The sequence below is a fragment of the Cavia porcellus genome, unplaced genomic scaffold (assembly GCF_034190915.1).
Source record: "Cavia porcellus strain 051 isolate PalLab524CR breed Dunkin Hartley unplaced genomic scaffold, mCavPor4.1 scaffold_21, whole genome shotgun sequence".
Classification (NCBI taxonomy): domain Eukaryota; kingdom Metazoa; phylum Chordata; class Mammalia; order Rodentia; family Caviidae; genus Cavia; species Cavia porcellus.
This window is the reverse complement of record NW_026947504.1, coordinates 47,930,250-47,950,524: the sequence shown is the minus strand read 5'-3', so window position 1 is coordinate 47,950,524 and position 20,275 is coordinate 47,930,250. Positions and strand designations below refer to the sequence as shown.

Genomic DNA, 20,275 nt, shown 5'->3' with positions numbered 1-20,275 from the left:
CTGCTTCCCCAATTTAGTTCTTTGCAGTCCCAGGTCTCAGGTTCGGTTCTTTGCCTCCATTAATGAGATCCAGTGAACACTCAATGCAAAGGGGAGACCACCCTGGAAGTAACAAAATGTAAGAGACCTAGAGGAATCAGAATGGTGTGTGGCTGCTGTGGTAGAAGAAAACTGCCAGGACTCATGGGCCCACCTGTCACTTTGCAGAAATTTGCACCCAAACTCAAGACATCCTTCTTCTTAAGTGCAATGTGTAGTCAAAACAGGAGGGCTTAGCTAGCTTCACTCATGCAGACATTCGGTAGCAGAGGGTCCTGTGGTTTCCTCCAGAGCTGAACTGAACTAGACCTCAGTGCTGTAGCCAGGTCCATCCCTGATGGGTGAAGAATTCTCTAGTGCTACACTTTGCTTCAAACGCGCCTTCCTATCAGCGGCAGGGTTTGCCCTTGTCCAAACCGCCTCACTTTCACAGTAACAGCTAGCAGGGTTAACTGGTCACCTAGGGCCTCCCGGGCATGGGGAAGGATCCAGAAGTGTAGAAACTGAGAGGCACCAGCCTGAGACAAGGAAACACACTCTGCTGTGATGGTTAATTGTGTAAACTTAGCTTGATCACAGTACACTCAGATGTTTGTAAAACATTATCATGTGAGTGACTGGGAGGGTGTTTCTGGATGAGACGAGCATCTGAGCTGGTTAGACTTTAGAAAGTAGAGTGCACTCCCAAATGTGAATGGGATGCGTTTCATCAAAGGCCTGAACAGAATAAAAAGCTGGGTAATAAGAAACTTCTGCCTTACTGTCTTGAGCATGGACATGGCCTTTTCCCACTTTGAGGTTTGAATTTAAACACTGGCTCTTCTTTGGTCTCAAGATTACCAGGTTTTGGGGCTGGGGATTTAGCTCAGCGGCATAAGTGTCTGCCTTGCAAGCAGGCAGTCGTGAGTTTGATCCCTGGTACCGATAAAAACGAAAAAAGACCAAAAAAAAGATTACTAGGTTTTAGACTGGAGCTTACATCATTGGCTATATGTCTCTGTCTCTGTCTCTGTCTTTCTCTCTCTCTTTCTGCCTTCTGCCCCCTTTTTTCTTTCTCTGACGAACCCTGATTAATGCGCCTGCCAAGGTGAACACAATCCAAACTTCAGATAATAGGCTTATGCTGTCCATCCTTTTTGTACCCTTCTGAGGATACCCCCACACCCTACTGTCACTAGAGTCAGTGCCAGAGCACAGACACATGAGCTGCCACACACACACACACACACACACACACACACACACGCATGTCCTACCACTTTAACCTACCTGGCACCAATACCCCTTCCAGGTTAAAAAAGAAACTGTAATAACCAACAAATTAGTATATGAGGAGAATGATGAGTATTTTGGGTTTTCTTCTTTATAATTTCCTATTTTATTAAAAGATTTCTGTAATGAAATGACCATGTGGAGCATTTGCCTAACAGAATGTTTATGACCCCATTAAATTAGATAATGCTAAAGACACAGCTCTTAATAAAATTTGACTCTCATTTTTAAAAATCTAACTAAAAATAATAATATGTCTTTATACAAATTCATGATTTACGAAGTGCGTTCATATACTCTATCTCATTTGGACACTAACTTGAGATGGATTTATTATTTATTATTCTTGCTTTACAGATTAGGAAACTGATGCTTAAAGACTTAAAAAACATGAGGCCCAGATGATTCCGTGAGCAGTTAATGACAAAATCGGGACTGAGCTATGGGGCCATTAGGTTAGTCTTTCTGCTGACTCACTGGTCCATGGCTTAAAAAACAAAAACTCCAGCTCACAGCACCACAGCTCCTGTCTCTTCAGGAGTACTGCAGCCTACATCTGCACATTTACAGCAAAGAAATCCAGCATTCCTCAGGGCTCCTCATTAACTCCAGAGTTTAGAAACCAGGCATCAGTCCCCACAGGGCCTTCGTAGGCCATGAAATCTGGATATACACCAGACCTAAAACGTCCAGGAGGAAGACTCGTTTCCCCAGAATCCTGGCAGGATCCAGAGCGACAGGGAGGAACTAGGACAAGGGCTGCCTCTGGTAAGTAGGCAAACAGCTGGCTCAAGCTTCCTCTCCTGGCTGTGTGAGCAGCACCCTGGAGCCTGGGATCCACAGCCAGGATGTTTCACTTTACTGTGACTCCACTTGGGGAGCTCTTGTGGTTTAACTCTGGAGTGGTCCCTAGAACTCTCATGTCATCAGAGGTGAGGCTTTGAAAAATGATAGGATTATGGGGGTGCTATCCTCCCTGGTGGACTGATGCATTGATGAGTTTATAGCTGAATATGCTGTCAGGCGATGGGGGTGGGGTTGAAGGTTGGTCACTGTCTGGGAGAGGAGCCAGTGTAGGGACTTAGAATGGTGCACTCTCATCTCCAGCTCCTCCCTTCCCTTTCTGCTTCCTGGATGCCATGAAAGTCGGGGAGCAGCCAGGGAGCAGCTTTCTTCTGGCAAGCTCTCCCACCATGCCATTTCTGCCTGGGAGCCAACCAATTCCTCTAAAAATTCTGAGCCAAAATAAACCCCTCTTCCTTTAAATTGTGGGCGCCAGTTATTGTGTCCTGGTGACACAAAAATGACTAATACAGTAACTTAGGGTAAAGTATGTGAGGCATTTATTCTTATTTGTACAACTTTGCAAACGCCTACTGCCTTATCTCAAAGGGAAGGAGTTTTTGGTAAAACAGCACTTAGGTAATATTTGGAACTCCGAGGAATGAAGGGTGGGGCGACAAAGCATTTTGTGGAGAAGTTCAACCTGCCTTTCTGCTTGAGTTTGGATCTGGAATGTCTACCCCAAAAGCCATGTGGTGGTGGAAACACTAAAACAGAGTCTAGTGGGAGGTCTTGAAGATATTGGAGATAAGCCTTAGAAGACAACTGTGGCACCGGAGTGTCTTCTTTTACTCTTTTGCCCTCTGGCCATGAAGAAAGTGGTTTTGTTCTGCCATGTGCTTTTCCTCACCACAGGCAACAGCACCAACCACTGATGGACTAGAACCTTCAAAACTCTGAGCCAAAATAAACCTCGTCTCTGTAAGTTGATTATTTCAGATGCGTGTTATAGTGATAGACAGCTGACTAATGTCACTTGATAAACATGTGTTGAGTACCTCTGTATGCAGAATCTCTTCTCAGAATTGGGAATACAACTTAGAATAAAAAACTTTCCTCATCTTCATGGAGCATGGTGCCTAAAATGTCCAAATCAAAGCACTGACAGCCAATATGATCAGATTTCCATTATTCTTCTCAGTACTTTTTGCAGAATTTTTTCAATAAAATATTCTCAGCTGAAAGGAGTATTTCTCTGCTTCTATGATGTTAGTTATAAAATAGCTTGGAAAATTCAAGCTATCTAAATACACACTGAAGTCAACAATAAGTGTCAGGAATAACCTACCGATCAGTCTACAATACACAAAATGAACTTTTTAAAGATCCCTCATCCTACATTTTAACAGGAAAGACTAGAAATCAGTTTGCTGTGTTTTAAACTGGTAAACAATGTTTCCATCCTAAGCATTCATTTGCTTGGGAACATGTTTTTCTCAAAAGTAAAGTTGTAAAAATGTTTACTTCATTACCAATAAGCATATGGCTACCTTCTTCAAAGGACCCAGCCATCTGCTGTACCCCAAAGTCATAAACATGTTTTAGTCTATACAGAAAAATCACAGAACATGCTGGTAAGTTGTGGTATAACTTGGAAACACTTAATGTAGCTCATGATGTAATGGCTTAAGTAACTGTGGTGCATCTAAAATACAGTGGCTGCAAATGTAAACCAATGGACTGTGAAAGGCACCCAGTGTGCCTGGCTTCCCCAGTGTGTGCAGAGACAGCTGCCGGACGTCCTGAGCGTTGACTTCCTACATCTCCCAGGAATGTCCTGAGCTGATTGCCATCAACAACATGCTGACCTTAGGGGATTTTTGTCCTGGAAAAGATGGAAACCAAGACCTGTGAAAGATGAGCCACCAATGTGCAGTCTGAGTGGCCACAAAGCTAGCAGAGAGACTGATCAGCTGGTGCACATTTTATGCCCCTGCCCTGTTTAAATTAGGTGATATTTGGGTGTGATAGTTTTACTCCACATCCTGAACATAAGCTTTTGCTTCAGCCTGAGGACTAATGCCTTGTAATACAAAACCTAGTCATGTCAGATGTGTACTGATAATCCAAAAAAAGAAAAAAAAAGATATTCTTGGGAGTCCACTGTGCATAAAAGATCCCATTTTTCTTTTCGGGAAATCAGGTTTGGGTTCTGCTTGAATGGGGTTGCTCTAAAGGGTAATGCAGTGGGGCTTCAATGGAGACATTTTCCCCAGCAGAACCCCTAGACCTTTATCATCCAGAAGATCAACGGGAGGCATCAGCAGGGCCTGCCTTAAGTCTGCAGCCCAAAACCACCACTCTTCCCCCTTCCAGTTGGCTTGCTGGGTTTAGAGCACTGGGGGATAAATCTGTGTGCTTTTTTGGGTATTGTTGTGCACACAGATGCTGTGTGTCTCTCTTGTGTATCCAGAAAATTCCAGAACAGTGCCAGCTGTTTGTTGTTTCTTTGTGCCGCCCTGCCCCATTTCTCATATTTGTTTCCCTTCTCCACTTGGGCAGCAACTGAACCTCATTACTATCATCATCTCTAGCACCCACATGTTGAAAATAGAAATAAAGACTTTTTAATCTCAACCCCACACACACCCTCCCTTCCTCTTCCTTCTGCATCTCCTGCAGAGGTGTGTTCATATAATATGGGTGCTAGCACTGGCATATGCTTTTAAAACATCTCCTTCATCTTGTCCCTTGAGGAACCTACAGCATTTTCTCAGCAATCACCTCAAAAGTGGAGATGCAGCTTTCCTGTACCCCTAGGACAGAATAATGGCACATAGTGCCCAGGGCCTGCCTACAAGGTTAGCTCTTTCACAATGCTTGAAACCTAAGCCATTTTAAGTAGCTCTCTGTCTTAGACTTCCTCATTGCTGGAACAACATACCTGACCAGCAAAAGTTTAAGGAGGAAAGGCTTATTTTAGTGTACAGTTTGTAGAGGTTTCAGTTCATGGCCAATGGCTCCAAGGCAGGGTGGTATGGCAAGAGAGAAACTGTCCTTTAAAGTGAAGGCAGGAGGCAGCACTGTTCCTTCTGCTTTTTCCCTTTTAATCCATTCAGGCTTAAATCTAGTGGATGGTACCATCCACACCTACGGTGGGCCTTCCCATTAACCACACCCAGAGCTATGCTAAAACAATCAGGGAGCTAATTTAATTAGCACATACTTACCTTTAACCTATGTCTACACACCCTATATTCAAACACCTCTGAAAAGCCCTACCTAGGATTGCATGAGGAACATCTACATACAAGCTATAACCTGTCCTTATTCCCCTTACCTAATTTTCCTCCTCTCTCCACCAAGAAGGAAAAAAAATGTGGTTATTTGGCTTGCATGTGCACTCAAACATAGAATGAGAATCAACAGTGCTGATGGTGACATAGCATCTTCTCCCAAGCCCTTCCTTGAAGTCCCTGCAAGATCATTTTACATTATATTATACATTATATATCTTAACTTTACGTTATATATCTTAACTCTATAAATCAAGTGAGTTGAAAAGATAAGACAAGCCAGGCGTGGTGGTACATGTCTGTAATCCCAGCACTGTGGAGGCTGAGGAAGGAGGATCACCATGAGAGTTCAAGGCCAGCCTGGGCTACGTAATGAGTTCAAGGCCATCCTGACTACACAGCAAGAACCTGCCTCAAAAAAAAAGAAAAAAGACAAACCAAAAACCAGAAGAAAGGTCTTATAACCAAAATATATGAAAAATGACTAAAATTCAATGTAAAAATACAAAGAATCAAATTATGAAGTGACAAAAAACCTGAATGCCTCACAAAGAACATACATAAATGGCAAATACACATACAAAAAGATGCTTGACATCAAATGACATTATAGAATTGCAAATTAAGACATTGAGATACCACTACCTGAATATTAGTCTCACTAAAATTCCCAAACAGTGACAATACCAAATGTTGGCAAGGATAGGGCGCAAGAGGAATATCTCATTAATTGCTGGTAGAAATTGCAAAAGGCACGGTCCCTTTAGAAGACAGTTTAGCAGTTGCTTCAAAAGCTAAATCTAATCTTACCATATAATCCAGCTATAGCCTCTTATTTACCCAGTTGATGTTGTATTAATGCTAAACTCCGCACACAGAAGGTTACAGCAGCTTTATTTAAAATTGCCAAAACTTGGAAGCAAAAAAGATGTGCTTCAATAAGTAAATGAATAAATAAACTGTGGTAAATTTATGCATGGGGATATTATTTAGTGATAAAAACAAATGAGCCACCAAGGTACAAAAAGACATAAAGGAAACCTTAAATACAAAGTAAGTGAAAGCACCTATTCTGAAAAGGCTCCACCTATGTGATTCTACTTGTGTGATATTCTGGAAAAGGTAAAACTAACTATAGGAGAGTAAAATGCTGAGTGCTGCCAGGGACTGTAGGGAAGGAGTATACTTTTAGGACAGTGGAACTATTCTGAACATTACTGTAAAGGGAATATATAACATTATACCTTTGAGATGAGTCACAGAATTGGGTAATAGAAAGAGCAAACCCTAATGTAAACTTAGACTTTAGTTAATATCAATGTTAGTTATAACAAACATACCATGCCAATGCAGTATTTAATAGTTAGGAAAACAGGACTTTCCTGTACAGCCCTTCCCCTGTACCTCAGAGGTTTACTTTCTGACGTTTCCAATCCTGCAGTCAAGTACAGTCCAAAAATATTAAAGAGAAAATTCCAGAAATAAGCAAGTCATAAGTTTTAGATAACTTTTATTACATTATGTCATTATAACTTTTCCATGTTATTATGAGTTGTTTTTATTTCTTATGGTGAGTAGTTTATAAACTAAACCTTGTCAAAGATATGTATATGTGTATGGGAGAAATAGCATAGTTGTAAAACTACAGTGTTTGTTGCTGTCTTTTGTTCCAGGCACTTAAAGAATGTCTTGGAAGTTAGTCCCTGTGCATAACAGGAAGCTTGTCAACAGGCACCACCACAACTGCGATAAACAGTGTAAGTCTTGGAGTCAAGATGGACCTAGATTTCAACCCCAGTTTCTCCTGGCAGGATCTGAGGCAAGTTTTTAAGCTCTTTTGGCCTTATTTTTTTTGTTAGAAGACTGGGAATAATATATATTTTTCATAGAATTGTTGTAAGGATTCACTGCAATAGTGGATAGGAAGTGTGTAACACAGAATGTAGAACACTGAAAATATTCAATAATGTTCAGTGTTTTTGTTGTTAGAATTATAAATAAATATCTGAATGAAGCTTCCCTTAGAAGTTAACCAATATCTACCTGACCAACATAGAAACAAACATGACAGTCTCTACCAAAATTATCAGAGCCCAACGACTTCACCAGTTCACCACTGAGTACACACAGGAGTCAGCTGCAGTTCATCTCATTTATTCACACTTTGAAATGTTCAGCCTGTGTAAGAGACCTCTCTTTTATGATGTTTCTCTGGCATTGTTTCTGGAAAAATCTTATTCAAAGCAATCTAGAAAGCTACATTTTTAGTTAAGAAAGAATACTCACAGAAGTCACACACAACAATCTTCTTCTAATTCAGGAAATTGTTTTACAAACATCTCTCCACCCCTGCAGTGGCAAATTGTGAACCAGATTCTGATCAAATAATTACAGCCAAATAGGCCTCATAATTAAGTTACAAATAGTCCTCATAATGTTGCCAGACGGCCCCTGTTAAGTTACTATGACTCTTTCTTCTTAATACCGTCAACATCTAAGTATCAACTCAAGGAACAAAGCTTTAAGTTCCATGAAAGGTTAGCCCAAGTTGCTGGTTCACTGCCACATCCCCAGAGCCCCAGAACCAAGCAGGCAATCAGGCAATCAAATAGGAGGCTATTCGTGGGATGGATGGACGGAGATGAATAGGTGGATGGATGGATGGGTGGAGATGGATGAGTGGATCTATGGATGACATGTATTCTCTGGGTTCTATAGAATAAATTAAACAAATTGATTTTCCTATCATACTATGGCTTAGAGTACAAGGGACACAATAATGAACTTATATTTAAATTTAAGATTTGAGGGGAAATAAATATTAAACTGTAACTATCTTAAGACCTATTAACTATTCCATGCTTGGGTGTTAGCAATAGAACTCTGCTTAAAGTGAACTGCCTTCTGATTGTAGGGGCCCGCCTAGTTGTCAGGTAAAAATATAATCCATTCATTTTTAAATATTAACACTAACAGATATCTAACTAGTAAGAATTGTATTTGTTTCCAAATATCTTCTTTTTTTCTTTAATCTTTAACAACATACAACCTACCGTCTATTTTGAACTTAATGAAGTATCTAAGGCCTTAACAGAAATGTTTATAATTCTAAGTTGGTCACAATTGATGAACATCTGACAAAAGCCATTTATATTTTTCAAAACTATGCTTCTATTTACTGACAACCTGTCAGTACAGCTCTCTCTCTCTCTCTCTCTCTCTCTCTCTCTCTCTCTCTCTGTCAAATTGAGTCATTGATTCTTAATAGTGCTCATGTAACAAATAAATGAATGTATTCACTTTTATTAATAATGAAAAAAAAAACAAGACACCCTGTTGCAAACTGTGTCAGACTTTACATTGCTTTCTTTCTCTTTTGCAGAATTTGATTCGCTAAAGTTTCAGTTCATGCCCAAAAACAGACTTACTATTTTCTTCACAGAACTAAGGGAGAAGCAGTAAGTACCTGGTACCTAGAAAAATCCCAGACACAGAGTTATCAGTGGAATTCTTCAAAGTGACACAGAGCTAGACAAGGGGTTCCTTGCTGGTACAACCAGGTCACAAGCCTAAGAAGGCTTGACGGGTATGGCTGGCTCTGTCCCCAGGACCCCACTCTGTTCCCAATCTGGGCTTTGCTGCCTGGGCTGGGCTGCTTCTCCTGCTCCCTGGCTCCCAGGACCTCCAAGCTCTAGGAATTTGGACTGAGTGGTAGAGACATCGCCGGCAGAGACGACAATCACCAGTTTCCTCCCTGTTCTGTCTTGTGATTCAAAGCAGATTCTGCTCCACTTTTTTTTTTCTTTTTGATTTTGTGTTTTAAAGGGAGCACATAGTGCTGGAGACCCACAGGAACAGAACTGAGCACGAGAACTCAACACTCTGACTCAAGAGACTGCGAGTAAGCAGCTCATCTGTGGTGAGCCAGTGGGGCTTGGGTTATGGACAGTCTTGGGCATCAAGATCTGATTGCTAAGGGCTAAATATTCCTATGGGAAGCTATACCAGCTGCAAGATTCCTGAAGTGGGATTTGAGGCTTTCACAAATGACCCTGGCCTGGGGCTTGCTATCTCCAGGTACATAAACATAGGCACACAGGCAGAAATGCTACCAAGATCATCCATACACTGCATTTATGTCTGGCTTCAGGAGAAAGAGATGGAAAACAAGAGATGGTTTTGTATCTTGGGTCTTTGTCTGAAGGAAATCCTACTGAACTCAGGATCTTGTTTGAAGACTTCCATAAAAAGTGACTTTGAATGGAGTCTATGTCACATCAGTCCAGTATGATTCCAGAGTTAGACTACTTGGTGAAAATTATGTCATCTGAGTAGCATATGTATGGAAAAAGTTTTTGCTTTGCTTTTCTCTCTAGGCATTAATTTCTAGCTAGTGGTTGTTCTCTGTTCCTTGGAAGGGTATAGTTCTGTGGTAGGAACCTTCTTTCCCATAACTTCTCTCTCTGTGAAAGTGTTCTTTCTTATGAAATTAATTCTATGAGAATTCTGGAATTCTTGGTGATTAAGGCATACATCAATTTTTTGGTTTGTCAGGACAGGATCTACCTATATAGTTCAAACTGGCCTTGAACTCATTAGGTAGCCCAGGCAGGCCTCAAATTTGCAGTCTCACCTCTAGGATGCTGAGATTACAGGTATGTGCCACCACACTTGATTCATATAGCAGTGTTTTAAAGTATTTTTGTTTGTTTGTTTTTGGTATTGGGGATCGAACTCACGACCTCACGCTTGCCAGGCAGGCACTTATACTGCTGAGCTACACCCCTGACCCTAAAGAATTTTATAGACCACTCAGAAAAGCAGGATTGGAGTCACAACCCTGTTGGTTTCTGATGTAAATGGGCCACTGAGCTCTCTAAACCTCACTCATCTTCTCTATTGTGGAAAAATAAAAACAGCTACCTAGTAAGAGTGTTGGAATGATTAACTGAATGGGGACATATAAAGTCCTTTATAACATGATAGATAATTATCAATGATTATTAATATTATTATTTGTGATAAGCATGGCACAGCTATAAGCTGGCTGAATATAAAACACGAGAAGATCCCTGTACAATCAAGCAGACTGGTGGCTGATCTCATAGATGGGTGACCAGGACAGCTTAGTGAATCTCTCCTTCCGCCATTCCCAACTCCACACTCGGACAGCCATGCACATGAACCGGGCGTCCTGCTTCTCTGTGGCATCGCCTGCCTCAACCTGCATCTCTTCCTTTTGAACTACAGGAGGTCTCCCCGCTGCCATGTTGCCTCTCCTGCCACTCACCCTCCTCCTCCTCCACTCCTGCTTCCCCAGAAGAGGAAGCAGTCTCCTCCCTCAGGAAGGCCTGCCCTGGAAAAAGACAGAATTTGCACTCCGACTCTACCACAGTGTGGCAGCGGGGGAAAATGGGACAAATTTTGTCATCTCACCTGCTGGTGTGTCTCTCGCGCTAGAGATTCTACAGTTTGGAGCCCAGGGAAATACTAGCCGGCAGCTGGCAGATGCACTGGGATACACTGTACATGGTAAGAGTTCTGTCGGTCTGTCACACTTTCTCTCCTGTTCACATTCATCCTTGCCCATATTCTTGCTCCGGCTCAACTCCCGGCTCGGGCTGTTTCAGATAGGGGGTGCTTAGCTGGTGTGCAAATCCACAGCAGGATGACCACTGGGCACGAATGCAGCAGAAGGCATTCCCACTTTGGAACAGGGATCACCCTGGACTTTTAAGGTTCCCTTCTAACTTTGGATTCCATGGCAATATTTCAATTTCATTTCATACACCCTTTTATAGAGCTCGCTAAGTGCCAAGCAGTGTGGGAAGCACCTTAAAATATTAATTAAATGAATAGCCACACAACAACCTTATTGGGATAGAGGATGAGCAAATAGGTACAGAAAGTGGGAGCAATTCTCTGGCAGTCACAGCCAGTAAGGGGCAGAGCTGGAGCTCAGCCCAGACTGTTTGGCTCTAGATCTCATGCTATTGACAAGCCCGCTTTTATGAATCTGTGACTTCTGGCCAGTGCCTGACCTGCCAGCTTATTTCTGTGAATTCTGTGTTTTAGAAGAGTTCCACAACAGCCGTGAGAGTCTCTTGATTGTAGCTTAGCCTCAGCTTAATGCTTATCCTCAGTGCCTGCCAACCAGCTCCACACTAAGGTAGCAGTCACTTGCACAACTTTTTCTTCCCCAACTCAGGACAAGATGTCAATAAAACAGACGACAGTGACCTTTGCATAAATTAATATTTATCAGAAAGCACAAGAATTAATACCAATACTGCCTGGAGAGCAAGCTTTACAATGAAATCTTCAGTTGGCGAGTAAAGATTAGTTAGCATTCAGCTGGACCCCAGGACAAGGTGAACTCCCCGTCGCTCTGCATCTACTCCCTGTGCCCTGCCAAAACATTTCTCATGATCCTGATAGCCTATAGACAAGTGTGTGTCTCCTCTGGAGATAACTGAGGTTGAAGACAGGTTTTTAACCTTAATTTCTCTCAGCAAGTGTATCACAGAAGTACACTCACACACCAAGTTATTCTTCACCCACAATAGACTCAGTGCAATGAAATCTGCCAGGGTCTTGGGAATTGCTGCTGCAAGGGTCAGTGCTGTGCTGGAAACATATAATAACTCTGAATGCAGGCAGCTCACTCTCAGATGAGCAATACACATAGAAAAACCTCTAATTCAGTGCCATACGTGCATTTGGGTAAATCAGGTTAGTATGTGGAGGAAGTGCTTGATTCTGCTGACAGATCAGAAAGTTTCCCCAAAGACATGACATCTGAGCTCTGAGGAATGGACCTTTAAATAGAGCCTCACAAAAGTCAGGATTGGCGAGTGAGAAATGCAAGTGTCACTATCCCACAGAGAAAGGAAACTGTATAATCAACTCTCTGTTGTCAAGAGCAGTCATGGTGACTGGTTAAGCAAATGTGATGATGCTCTTTTCACAGAGCCCTAAAATGAGACCAGGTGTGTTCAGGGCAGGGCAGTGTGGCCGAAGATATCACAGAGCCCATTAGAGAATCAGCAAATGTCAAGAACGCTTAATAGTCAAACTCCATGGAACAATAATCTCCCTTAATTTTCTTAATCATAAACTGGTTTATCATTTTATGGAGCCATAGTTAATACCAAGAACAAGAATGTACTATTTTCAGAATTCTGTTTCACACAACTCTGTGCTTTGGTTTGTACCAGAGCAGCTCCAAGAAACTCATGTGCACTGCTTAAAACTACACACCAGTGCTCATCCCTTGTCCTAGCCCAGCCTTTCTTATAAAAGCTAATACCTACCTATAATGCAGCTGTAAAACCAGGAGCTAAGGACATCCCAGGAGCCTGGGAGCCCTGTGCCTGTTTAATCAACAGAAAGATCTGCCCAAGTTGCAAGGCAATACATCAGCATTGTCCTCCCACTGTACCCCCAGACACTATGTGGCAAGCAGCAGTTTTGCTGCTGGTCCTGCAGCACCAGATGAGTTCAGAACAAAAACCAGAGATATCCTCCAAAAGCACCCTATTTTCACCACATTAAACAATGTCCTAGCTTCTGGGAATTTTCATTGTTCTTTTAAGTAAATTCATAAAGGAGAAATTAGGAGAAATTTTAATATGTTCTATTAAGCATAAAAGAGTGCCAGGAGCAAAAGCCTCAAAGATAAAGGTGATCTGGTTCCTTGGATTCTCTTTCATAATGCCTATGGAGTTTATGTTAGAAGTGCTTATGACATTTGATCCCCTAAAGAGATCTTCTACAATTTCTAGGCCTTTATTAACATTTTATTAACATGGCCCATTTTACATTAAGGTGAATGAATGACTTGGCCAAACTCAGCTCGCCTAAAAGGCAAGCAACAGAGCTGGGATTCCAGTTCCATAGTTTCGGCTTCCGTGTCCTGTGTGCTTTATGCAATTCCTCGGCACCCCTTCAGCTGTGGAGCAGTTGCATGATGTGTACATAACTTATCTTCTCTGTTTCTCATCGTAGGCAACCTCATTTCCTCACAACTCACTAAATCCACTGGAGAGCTTAACTCCCTTTTAGTTCACAGGCAACTAAAATACCAGCTTTGAAACGATAGTTCTTATAGTTTGAGAATTTTATAGCCATTAACCTTACAAAGTTAAGACCTACAGCATTCAGTATCATATTCAAGAAATTTTGTCCTGCAGATTTATTTAAAAAGGAAGACCTTTTTCCACACTCGTCAAATGAACTAAAAGGCTGATTTGCTGCAGGATTCATAGATGCTTCCAGTACTTTCTTCCCGCTCTGCACTTGCCCAGGGACCCTTTTGCACACCCCCCTCATTATGCTCTTGATCTATACTGCTCCTTCCCTCCTTCCCTCACTCAGTGATTTATTAGAATTTATTAGAATCTGTTTACCTGTTCCCTGCCCTCTGGGTAGACAGCACAGTGAGGCACTGTCACCTACCACTTAGTTACTACACAGAGCAAGTGCCACCATGAATTTGCCTAAGCCTCAGATCCCTCATCTATAAAATGGGGATAATAATAGCTCCCCAGTCACAATGTTCATAGAAAGATTTAATGTGACCAGGTATGTGGAGCAGGCTGCACAGTGTCTATCATCACTGTTACCGCTTGATAGTTTTTAATCTAGTGATGTGTATTATGGCACATGTAGAAAAGCTCTTTCCTATTTGCATAAACAGGGACTAATCAGTGCAGGTAAAGGTTTGCACTAAAATCTACTTCAAGCCAGCTGACTGTGCTCTGTTAATGTTCCTGACTGTAAAAATGTTGGTCCTGGGCTGGGGATTTAGCTCAGCAGCACAAGAGCCTGCCTGGCAAGTGTAAGGTTATCAGTTCAATACCCAGTACAAAAAAAAAAAAACACTGGTCCCCAGCCAGAGGGATGAAGAGAAAAACTCAGGACCATTCCTAAATTCATTCTGCACTACAGGCCTTGAAATATCTCAAGGCTTCTCTGCAGACAGACAATGTTCTACAGGGGTGTGATCCCAGAAATAGCGATGACCTTCTTTACTAGGCAAAATCTAATTATAAGTACATATTTTTTCTATTTAATTCTTTTCTCCCAATAAATACAAGCACTCAAACTAGGCTGTAATTCATGGAATCTAATTTTTTTTACAGTTGTATATTCTAACAAGCAGTTGGGCTAATGAATGGTGGGAATGAGTAATATTTGCCTGCCTCTGTGATATGCAAACTAGGACTGGCAGCCATGACTTTTAGGGTGGATTCTGAGTGCCATGTCCCACAGAGAATGTGAGCCAGTTACTCAGAGTATGCTGTTGACTCCTGAGTTGGCCTCTGTAGCCTAGAAGGTGCTAGAGGGGACAGATGAGTGAGAGGGTCATGCAATAGTCTAGCAGCAGAGCTAGCTGGGGCAGTTGGTGCAGGAAAGGGACTCAGCACTGTGTCTTCCAGAAAGTGGTTGGGGACAACTACTGGGTTGTACCAGAGACAAAGGAGAAGTACAAAGAAGGGAAAGGGGAAGGTTGTACAGGAAGCCTGTACAACCAGGAGGCTTCACTTCTGCAAACACCCCCACAGCTTCTCTGCAGAGTCAACATCCTGCAATGATGTGATCCCAGAAATACAGATGGCCTTCCTCAGTAAAGTCAAATCTAACTTGCATGGTCAGGAGTATAAAGCTGGAGGACCTCAACTGTGTCCAGTCTTACCGATGAGTGGAAGGCCTCGTTTCAGTCGCAGGATGCCTAAGGAAACTAGAAGCTGCATCTTGCAAATAATAGCATGAAAATTAAATCCAGTATTGATTATACAGAGAAAACAGCACTCTCCTGTGTAAATAGTAAATAAATAGTAGTCCATCCAGCTGCCATGCAAGAAGGTGGAAGTTACCACTCTCTCTCAAATGTTTATTTCCACAGCATCCTTGCAGCAGCTCACTGACATTAATAATGAGTCGTCTGCTGGATGTCAGGCAGATGGAGGATGGGAGGAGTTCCTGTCTCACTTTTCCTCTGTGTTTCTCAAACTGTATGCATACTTGTAAAAGAGGCTGCACTGAAAGGTCACTCAGGCTTATACTGTGCAGTCATGGAGATGGATATGAGACCCTACTGAGGTCTATTCACAGCAGCACAACCCCTCCTCCTCCCATCATTGTTAGCGGTGACACTGGACATAAATCTCTTGACTTTGCTAGCATTTGAATCGTCCTGCACATTGAACTTGTGATTTTCTAAGCTCTAGAATCATCCCTCCCTCACTTGCCAAAGTTCCTGAATCAAGAAGTTAGGAGAAAACAAACCAGTTTCTATCATCTAGAGAATGGAGGTGCCTCCACTGAAAGCAGCCGCACTGCTTTCAGAGCTAGCGTGCTTTCTTCTCAATGTTTACTTTGAGGAACTAGGCTGATTCCTAAGCAAATTATCTACAACTTAACCAGCTGACCACATAGAATGAATGCACCTCAAAAAGTGGCATTGCTTGAGTCCCATTTAAATACAAAGTAAAGATGGGGTTATGCCAGCTCCTTACTCACACATGCACTGTTGACTTATTCCAGTTCCTTTTTTACAGACCCAAGAGTGAGGGATTTCATGCATGCTGTTTATTCCACGTTGCGCAACTCCAGCCAAGGCACCAAGACAGAGCTGGCGTGCACCCTTTTTGTACAAGTGGGAACGCCGCTGTCTCCCTGCTTTGTGGAGCAGGTCTCCACGTGGGCCAACAGCAGTGTGGAGCCAGTTGACCTCAGTAAATCCAATGGCACCACCATCCAGACCAACAAAGAGGAATCTGAACAACTCACAGGTAAAAAAAAAAAAAAAAACAAAAAACAAAAAACAAAAAACCATTCCCCTCTGAGGTCAGAGGGCTGCCAGGACAATATCATATGTTGCTTGTTAGAAGTCATGGTGCTCAGGCTACCCGCAATTACACCAAAAGTTCGTCCACTTGGGAAACTTTACATTTGGGTGATTGCTCTGGGAAGCAACTAAAGCTGACTCTTGTCCCCTTCTGCCTCCTACACACACATAAATATACATGTGCACAAGCACACACAAAAACACACATAGAGATGCTCTCAGAGCTTTCTGTGTCTAGACATACCCTACAGGCTTTGTCCTCTGCCCCTTTCCCCTCAGTGAATTTCCACTTAGCTTTGCTTCATCCACAATTATGATATTGAAATGCAGGAGGGACCAACAATGTGGTTACTTGGGAATTTAGAGTAAGGAGACAATTCAAAAAAAGATAAAGTTATATGGAATAAGATGCTATTTTATTGAAGAAAAAGACTATGTAAAATGTAACTTTCCAACAACAAGGAGTGATTCAGAGAAGTACAGCAACTGCCACCATACCATTGTAACTATTACCAAACATGATGGAAATTGTTCATCTTTACTGACCATCTACTCATTTAGCAGTCCTTGAAGTTCATTATCTCAGTCCGCTCCCACAATGATTTTAGAAAGCAGACACCAATTTTACAGTTGCTGGAATGGAGGCACCAAGGGCCAAGCTTCCTGTCTGACGTGGGCTACAAAGCCAGGACGCTCACCCAGATGGCATGCCCCAGCACCCTTGGAAATTACAAAACTATCCAGAATATGAAGAACATTCAAGATTCATTGTTGTTTCTAAAGCAGAAAAGAAAGCAGTAGGATACACGTTGTAATTGAATAAGCTTGCAAACTCTCAGGTTTCTGGAATGTTTAACATCTTGTCAATTTATTTAAAGTTTGAATTCTATGTCTCATTCTCCACCCTCTCCCCCACAGAGAGGTCACACTTGCTGTTCTAAATTCCCAGACTAACCTGCCCACTACAGTCATCTAGAGCACAAATTTGAGGCTGCTCTTGCTCAAATCCAAGGTTTGTCTTAGTAATTGGTTGAATGGTGATTTTGCCCCTCATAAATATATGACCTTGACTAACTTCTCCAACCCTAGGTTCCTTCACCAATAAAATGAGAAATAAAAGATAAGTAAGAATTTACTTAAGAATTTAAGATAGAGCCTAGTACAAAGTATGTGTTTATTAAATTAATAAAAGTCTAAGAGCTGACCCTAATAGAAGTGGTCTGCTCCTGCCTACTTCTCTTTTGGTAATTCATGGATTTTAATTACCGCCCTCCAAAGACCATGCTGTGAATGCCATTTTCTTAGCAAAGGACCAGCAAATGACATGGCTCAGCATGGACAGTGGGAACTAGAGGATGATGCATCAGCTCCACGGGCTCTGTGGAGGAAGTGCTTAATGGTCCCTGTGAAACAGCCCAGACAGAAGCAGGGGGAGCATCCCTATTCAAGAAAGAAGAGTACGATCTTAAGCAACAGATAGTTATAAACACATAAGTGTGCTGCAATTAACAGATGTAAGTAAGCGACAGCCTACCTGCAGGTATCCAGATGTCAGGACTCTATGATTTCTGAGTTCTCACCTCCCATTTCCATGGCCCAAGCCCAGGACAGCAAGTTGATAGCACCTAGTATGGCCTTGGGTATCCAGCAGCAGAAGGGACTTAGGGAATTAAGCAATTTTGAGTACATGGAAAAGATATTGTGAAACAAAAACAGAGACAAAAACAGGGCTCAGGGCAGGGGGTCACATGAGAAATACCCCATTATCAAAGGATACCTTGTGTTTTGCACTTTAGCTCTGCACTCCTTGGCCACATACATACTGTGTTCAGTGCGGTCATAATGTACATCTACCCTTGTGCTCGCTCCTCTGCTTCCAGGCTGGGGCCCAGACAGCCTACCGTGGGAGGAGGGCAGCACTGCGTCTGCCCAGCTCGCCCTCGTGAGCACTGTGACCTTCCAAAGCCGTTGGCAGAAGACATTCTCCTCCATGGACTCACAGCCCCTGCCTTTCACCAGTGCCCACGGCCTCGTCTTTCGAGTCCCCATGATGCACCAGACGGCTGAGGTCAACTATGGTGAGCCCCTGCCCCTGGGTGAGAGGACGTCAGAGCAGGCATGACCATGTGGTGGCAGACAAAAACCCAGGCCTCTGTGTGTTTCACTGTGATGTCATCCTCTGGGCTGTCACTCAGCCAAAAGACAATGGGTGGCAGGAAATTCAGAGAGGGCCCACTGGACAGTCTGTGTCAACAGGACAGTGAGGAAAGATCGGGATGAGAACCCAATTTTATGCTTGATATTCTGCAATACATTTAGTAAGAAAGGAATTAATGGAAAACTATCTTTCTGGACCAAATCACACCCCTGACAGGCACCTTTACGTAGTGGGTATGGAGCGAGCATGAAGACTGAGTCCCTACTAGACTGAAGGCCCCATTGCTCCTGTAGGAACGTTGGCATTTAGCAGCCCAGCTAGTAGTTCTGCTTTTCCATGCCGGCACATAGTAAGTGCTCAGGAAACATATTTGTGTGTTTGTGAGATGCAAACTAAAGAACATCTATTTGTTAAATAAATATGCATATACAATTAATTATAGTTCTTGTTCTTGCCCTGTTGTTATTGCTATTCTGACCTCATAGGTTAGTTTGACAGCGTTATGGCAGTAGATGGGCTCTATGTCCTCTTATGCTTCCCAGAATACAAGTATTCCTGGTAGCTGATACATAGTGGATGCTGAATAAAGACCTGTAGACCGTGTGAACTATGGCAGGGAACTATGTTCCCATCTTTCCTACTGAGCCTAAGATTTTGTCTTAGTGGCCTGGCAAATCTGTTCCCAACCCATACCAGTTCCTTGGCCTCACCATCCTCCTAGGGACAGGATCTAAACTGGAGTCCTGGTGAGACTCCCGCCCACCTGGATTATTTACATTACTCACCATCAATTCCTTGCTACTGGCTATCTTTGTCTGCTGCCACCTGCCACCTACCCTATCACACCCTTCTAAAAATCATGCTTTGGCTGATGCCCTAGACTCGTCCTCAGCCAGACATTTGCACTTCCCATGTGCCCATCCTGGAACTACTTTTTAGGTCACAGGTTATTAATCAGTTACCAGGTCAAATCTAGCCTGAACTCAGGTTACACTGAGTCTGTGTAGAGTCTTAGAAATTGAGAAATCTGGATTTAGAGCTTTTACTGAGATAAGGAGATCCAGTGTAAAAGACCTAGAGTGCCCGTGGGCCAGAACTGGATGGGCTGCCCCTTCAAGATAGTATACATGGTTCTACCTTGTGCCATTGTCTCCACTGTACATAGCAAGTACAGGCCTCTGACCTGGGCCCTGTGTTGTATCTAAGAGATGCTGGGCCTTGGGATAAATAAGGGACTATGCCACCCTGAAGTCTTCAGCTGCAAACTGCTCCATACGGGTGAGAAGACACCTGTTTTACTGTTTCCTGAACTATCAACTGTCTCCTCCTTGGGTCTGGCACTGTTCAGCCTCCCTGACTTCTAGGACAGAGCTAATTCCTGACCCACTAATCCCCAGGCCAGTTCCAGGATGCCATGGGTCATCAAGTGTCACTGCTGGAGCTGCCATACCTGGGGAGGGCAGCAAGTCTCTTCCTGGTGCTGTCCCGTGACAGAGATACACCCCTGGACCACATTGAGCCACAACTTACAGCCAGAGTCCTTCACCTCTGGACCAGCAGGCTAAGGAGAACCAGGATGGATGTGTTCCTCCCCAGGTGAGCAGCTACATGGCCCTCACAAGGTGCTGTGCAACCAGCAGTGCACAGGGCCCGGCTTTGGGGCCAGATCTATATCTGCTTACTGTTGGTGCGAATGCACCCTGAGAACTTAGGGGAACTTACCTTACAGTCTGAGTCCATTAACTGCTGACTAGCTCACGGCGCAGAATGAAATGAACTAACTTCCTGCAGTCTTTCCAAGATGTGATACTCTGCCTTCATGAGGCAGACTGGAACCCCAGGCCTCTTGCTCGAGTGTTGTGCCATAACCAGCTT

General features: G+C 42.9%; 1 protein-coding gene and 1 long non-coding RNA gene across 2 annotated transcripts in view; one reads left to right on the top strand and one right to left on the bottom strand.

The window, feature by feature from the left end:
- LOC134471985 (uncharacterized) overlaps positions 1 to 20,275 on the bottom strand; it is a 125,146-nt gene that overhangs the window by 102,211 nt on the left and 2,660 nt on the right. Inside the window, exon 2 of the long non-coding RNA XR_010041794.1 lies at positions 1 to 20,275. This exon is cut by the window's left edge and continues 10,099 nt beyond it. This is a non-coding gene — a long non-coding RNA (uncharacterized LOC134471985).
- Serpine3 (serpin family E member 3) overlaps positions 10,658 to 20,275 on the top strand; it is a 27,268-nt gene continuing 17,650 nt past the window's right edge. The window contains exons 1-4 of the mRNA XM_023560551.2: positions 10,658 to 10,922; positions 15,953 to 16,186; positions 18,123 to 18,320; positions 19,798 to 19,996. Of these exons, the coding sequence (XP_023416319.1) occupies positions 10,658 to 10,922; positions 15,953 to 16,186; positions 18,123 to 18,320; positions 19,798 to 19,996 (896 nt within the window). The remainder of the gene's footprint in view (positions 10,923 to 15,952; positions 16,187 to 18,122; positions 18,321 to 19,797; positions 19,997 to 20,275) is intronic.